Genomic DNA, 5531 nt, shown 5'->3' on the forward strand with positions numbered 1-5531 from the left:
CTCCATTTCCATATTTGCCACATGATCATTCCTGGTACTGGTTTAATGATAGGTTTCAGCTTATAATGACAATTAGTATTCCACCATATTTGCACTACTTGTTTCACCTGAGAGCAATTCATTTGTACACCAGCAGCACTGCTAAAAACCTTCCAGATATATTGTGCAACTTCACCATTCAGAAATAAATGATCAATGGTTTCCTGCAGCAACAGCACCTAGATACTACATTTATTCCAATGCTAGCTAACACTTCATCAATAGGTACCTTAAACTTCCATAATCTCCATAAAAAAAAAGGATATCTTGAAAGGGACCCCTTTTATCCATAGTTGTTTATACACTGTAGAGATATGGCCTTTTTGGCTAAGTAGATTCCAGGCACTTGAAACAGTAAACTTCCCAGAGCTAGTCATCATCCACCATGCCTTGTCCCACAAAGTTGAACTTTCCTTCATCAGAAGCTCCTCTTGAATATGATTAACAATTTCAACTGGTAGTAGTTGTTGTAGCTTATGGAAATTCCAATCATTTCAATCTAGCAGTTCAGATACATCTTCCACTCTTCCATCAATGACTTGATTAGGTAATGTATAGTACAAGGCTCCTAATTTTGTCCAGTTGTTAAACCAGACATTAGCAGTTCCACTCTTATTTTCCCACCATATTTCCTGTTCTATACTATCTCTTGCTTCTAACATCATTTTCCAAACCTGAGTAGCTCCCTTCCATTGGACATACTGAGGATATTGCTTCTTGCAGTATTTGTTCCATAGGTAATTGGCCCATAGTGAATTTGAGGTTCTAAAATTCCACCATAATTTAGCATATAATGCCTTTGACACATCAAATAAGGATCTGAAGCCCAAACCACCCCCTTCCCTCCTTAGGAAAACACATATTAAGCCATGCAGACCAATGCCTAGATTTGACATCTTTCTTATTACTCCAAAAAATTGGCAAATAATTGATGTATTTCCTTGATAACACATTTTGGAGGTTTCACCGCAGATAATAGATGTATAGGGACACTTTGAAATACACTTGATATCAGCACAACCTTTCCTCCAGGTGATAGCAACCTCCCTTTCCAAGCTTGCAGTTTATCCTTCACCTTTTTAATAGGTTCAGAATAATCTGTTTTCCTCTTCTTAGCATGCGAAATTGGGCATCTTAAGTACACAAAAGGAAAACAACCTCTTGAAAATCCTATAGTTGCTGCCACCCCTACAATATTCTGTAAAACTTTAGCAAACATGTAAAATGAACTTTTCCTTTTGTTATTCAGCTGACCAGACACCTTCTCATAATCCTGTAACACCTTCATGATCATGTTTAGTGAATCATTGTCTGCTGAGGAAACGATTATGGTGTTATCTGTATATGCCAAGTGGTTAAGATTGCACTCCATTTTGGCATCCCATAACCTTTAAATTCAGATATTGCAAACAATAAATTCAAGGCTCTTGTCAGAACCTCTGCTAATAAACTAAAAAAAGCAGGTGACAAAGGGTCACCCTTCTTGACACCCCTAGTTGAGTGAAAGAAGCCATGAGGTTGGTCGTTAACTAGCACTGAGTACTAGTTATTAGCCAACAATCTCCATACTAAATCCACACTCTTTTCTACAAACCCCATCTTCCTGAGTACCTTAGTTGATACTCTATCATAGGACTTAGTCATATTAAGTTTCAAAACTACATTTGCAGGTTTTCCTCTCAATCTGATGTCAGACACAATTTCTTGAGTCAACAAGACATTTTCAATGATGTTTCTCCCTTTAACAAAACGAGACCGATTAGCTGAAATAAGCCTAGGAAGAATATGATCAAGCTTGTCATGTAACACTCTAGAAATTATCTTGTTTATGAAGTTGCTATGACTTATTGGCCTCATATCAGAAAATGTCTAAACTTGATTCTTCTTAGGCAACAATACAAGATTTTTGTGTGTTATAGACTTAGCAAGAGTGTGACCCTCAAAGTAAGCCTTCACCAGCTTATGCACATCAACACCAACTATATGCCAACATGACTGGTAAAACAAACCTGATAAACCATCAGGGCCACTTACACTATCCCTAGCTAGTTCAAATACTACTTGCCTGACTTCTTCAAGACTTGCAATACTGCAAAATACAACATTATCCTCCTCTGTCACCAGTTCTTGAATATGCTCCAATAATGAAAACTCCTCCTGCTGAGGCTCTTGAGTGAATTGCTTCTGATAAAAAGAAATTGCCTCATCTGCTAGATTGTCAGTCCCTTCAATCCAAGTACCATCATAGTTTTGTATTCTTTTGATCTGAGTTCTCTTTCTTCTGCGCTTCACTATATTATCGAAGAATCTTTTATTTCTATCTCCTTCTGCAAAACAGTCAAAACCAGCTTTTTGTCTCCAAAATTCCTCCTCATAATGCATATATTTCTTCAGTTCAGCTTGTGCTCTTTGAAGGATCATTCTATTACCTTCTGTAGGGAATTCCTCAAACAACTCTTCTTTGATTCTAACTATCTCCTCTCTAATGCTCAATTGTTTGAAAATGTCCCCAAAAGTATGCTCACTCCACTGTGATAGAGCAGATTTCACACTTTTCAATTTCTGCTTAAAAGCCAGAAAAATATTAGCTGAATCGCCTTATTAATGTTGCCTAATTACATCAGGAAAATCTACATGCTCAGTCCAAAATTTCAAAAATTTGAAAGTTTTAATAAATGTTTGCGTTTGATCAATACAAGATAATAACAAAGGTGTATGATCAGACCCACTCCTTGACAAATGATCTACTTCAATTTGACCAAACCAGGACTGAAATAGGTCATTAACAAGCATTCTATCCAACCTTTTGAAAATGCATTCTCCATTTGTTCTACCATTCCACCATGTAAAAGGGCTTCCTTTGAAGTTAACCTCAGACAACTCACAGGAATTGACACAACAAGCAAAATCTTCATATTCCTGAGGGAAAACAGGCAAGCCTCCAATCTTCTCTTCTTCATTCAGAATTACATTAAAATCACCACCTGTTAGCCATGGCATTGACATAGTGGTTGATATATTACACAAAAAGTCCCATAAATTCACTCTTTCCACTTCATCACACTTTGCATACACTATAGTAACTACCATATTTTTATGCAATTCCTGGAAAAATAGCTTAACAATAATTTATTATGAAGTATCCTCCAAAATATCCGCATCAATGTTTTCATTCATAAAAAACCATATTTTACCATTGCAATTAGCCTTGGCATATTGCATACCAATTTTCCTTCTATATTGATCAATATGTCTCAAATGTTGGAAAGGTTCCATAAAAGCTATCAGGAAGAACTTATGGTACATGTGCAGCATCTGCACTCTATGAAAAGCTTTTTGAGTTCTCACTAATCTAATATTCCAAAAAAGAGCCTTCATCAGCATTTATAACTAGATTTAGAAGTACCCCTTTTTGGCATCACCCTTACAGGTTGGATTTCCTGACCTACTTGTTTCTTGGCATTTCTTGTACCTTTCACATGAGACTTAGGTGAGAGGTCTGGTTCTTTTGTAACATGATCCAATACAGTAGCAAAAACTTCTTCATCATTTAAGCAGTTGATATCTTCTGCCTTTCTTCCTACTGTATCTGATCCTCATCTAACTCTTCAATATTATGAGATACCAGATCATGTAATTCCTTCATAGGAGAATTTCCCCTTATCTTTGTGACCTGTTGATCTTGAGATATTTCTGCCAATTCACTTCCTTCCAGGAGAACATCAGCGACCTAAATTTGACCCTTCAAGTTATTGTCCATCAAGGCCAAATCTATCAAAGCCAAGTTATTGTTTTCCATCAAAGGTTGTTCTTCCATTAATCTTTCCTCATTAGATGGGTCCACTTCAAATTCAATCAACCCCTCCTCTTGTGCTATTTGAGATTGTGATGTTGTTTCCACCTCCATTAGTGCCTCCTTGTGCAGAACTTCAGACCACTTTAATGCATTCTTCTGTTGTGTCTGCTCTTTTTTTCCATTATTCACCACCACAATGGAAGCTTCTACAACAACCTCAGTCTCTTTTTGCTATATCAATACATTTTGATCATCCTGCTATTGTATCTGGTCATCCGTTCCTTGTGTTAATCCATTATGTCCAATCTCAATGTTGATCACTTCTTCATTCTGAGCCACACTATCAGCATTGATGACCTCAATGGCCTTTTCATCTTCTTATAAAACATCAAACTTGTTATGAGTAACTATATCATCAGCCTGTTGACTTTGTTTTTTAGTAGTTTCATCTGTTCTTGTAGATGGTGGCTCATCAAACACTCTATTATCTTTCACTACATTCCAATTTCCAAGATCACCAAGCACTTTGCCACTAGCCAATAATCTAGCATTAAACCTCCTTTTATTATTATGTTGATTCTTCCTTTTCTTCTCAGGGATTGGGTTTTGAGGAATTTCATGATGAATCACAGCTTTTCCTCTTCCAGGATTAACAGGCATGTCCTGTTTATTAACCACAACAGATGAGTTCCCCTTATCTTCACTTATAACCACCTGTTTTCCATTCTCCTGAACGTCAGTACCCTTCACCTCATTATCAACATATGCTAATTCAGGGTGTAGATTCTAGCATTCATCTTCAGCATGACCTTGTAACTTGCATTCACAACAATACTTTGGAAAATAATCATATCTGATCTTTACCTTATCCACTCTAATTCCCGGAGTTTTGTCATCTTCGATTTCCATATTCACATAGGAAGGAAGATCAGCCAACAAGTCTAGCAAAACTTTAATTTGTGCATAGCTTAGTCTAGTTATATTCTCAGTTGCTTTATCCAGGTGTAGTGGAATTCCAACAGCAGAAGCAAGTGAAAATAGAGATTCTTGACCAAAGAAAGTTGGCATAAGATCTGGGAATGAGATCCAAGTAATCACCCTAGATGTTTCTTCATCTATTTTAAACTTAGTATCATAAATTAAAGGCCTCATTTGATAAGAACATCCATCCCTCGATTGTATATAATATGACCCTTTGGAACATAGATTAATAAAATCCTCCCTGAGAGATAAACGTATCAATACGCGCCTATGTCTAAATAGACCAATTTCACATTGTCCTTTAATCCCACATTGCGCAGGCACAGTGGTACGTAGTTCTTCCATCTCAGGCCAGCCATAAGAAAACTTACCAATGACGGCATATTGTAGTTTCTGCATTCGTTCCATTTGTTCTACTTCATTTTGTTTCCAACGTAATATTGGTACACCATTGCAAAAGGTTACAGTCTTCAAAGGAATAGTTGACATAGGGTTAGGGCTTTACATGGAGTTCAAAGTGTGTGGTTTAAAGAAGTCATTGTATTTGGTCTTTGAGGTTTCTAGTTGGGTTGGAATATTGTCTATGATGGTGATGGATGTGTTAGCAACCTGGCCAGCCATCAACGACGGCTGACCATTGGCAAATATGGCCATCATCTTGTAGGGACGACTAGGTTAGGGTTTGCATGTAGGGTTTAGGAGAGAGAAGAGAGCT

At 37.1% G+C, this 5531-nt stretch overlaps 2 protein-coding genes across 2 annotated transcripts; both read right to left on the reverse strand.

The window, feature by feature from the left end:
* Nucleotides 1–943: 943 nt before the first annotated feature.
* Nucleotides 944–1896, reverse strand: LOC132613177 (uncharacterized). The gene is made up of 2 exons (XM_060327225.1): nt 1634–1896; nt 944–1427 (listed from the first exon to the last, which is right to left on the reverse strand). The coding sequence occupies exons 1-2, from the start codon at nt 1894–1896 to the stop codon at nt 944–946; spliced, it is 747 nt and encodes a 248-aa protein (XP_060183208.1).
* Nucleotides 1897–1908: 12 nt separating this feature from the next.
* On the reverse strand, nt 1909–5305 carry LOC132613179 (uncharacterized). Its single transcript, XM_060327226.1, has 6 exons — nt 4700–5305; nt 4223–4579; nt 3781–4066; nt 3489–3628; nt 2659–3144; nt 1909–2601 (listed from the first exon to the last, which is right to left on the reverse strand). The coding sequence occupies exons 1-6, from the start codon at nt 5303–5305 to the stop codon at nt 1909–1911; spliced, it is 2568 nt and encodes an 855-aa protein (XP_060183209.1).
* Between the last annotated feature and the right edge of the window lie 226 nt (nt 5306–5531).

This window comes from Lycium barbarum, chromosome 10 (assembly GCF_019175385.1).
Source record: "Lycium barbarum isolate Lr01 chromosome 10, ASM1917538v2, whole genome shotgun sequence".
In the NCBI taxonomy this organism is placed as follows: domain Eukaryota; kingdom Viridiplantae; phylum Streptophyta; class Magnoliopsida; order Solanales; family Solanaceae; genus Lycium; species Lycium barbarum.

Coding starts and splice junctions, on each gene's coding strand:
- LOC132613177 (XM_060327225.1), bottom strand. CDS start 1,896: ATGAGGCCAATAAGTCATAGCAACTTCATAAACAAGATAATTTCTAGA. Junction 1,428..1,633: donor AAGGTACTCAGGAAGATGGG/GTTTGTAGAAAA, acceptor CTGAATTTAAAG/GTTATGGGATGCCAAAATGG.
- LOC132613179 (XM_060327226.1), bottom strand. CDS start 5,305: ATGTCAACTATTCCTTTGAAGACTGTAACCTTTTGCAATGGTGTACCA. Junction 4,580..4,699: donor CGGGAATTAGAGTGGATAAG/GTAAAGATCAGA, acceptor AATGAGGTGAAG/GGTACTGACGTTCAGGAGAA. Junction 2,602..2,658: donor AGCATGTAGATTTTCCTGAT/GTAATTAGGCAA, acceptor GCTTTTAAGCAG/AAATTGAAAAGTGTGAAATC.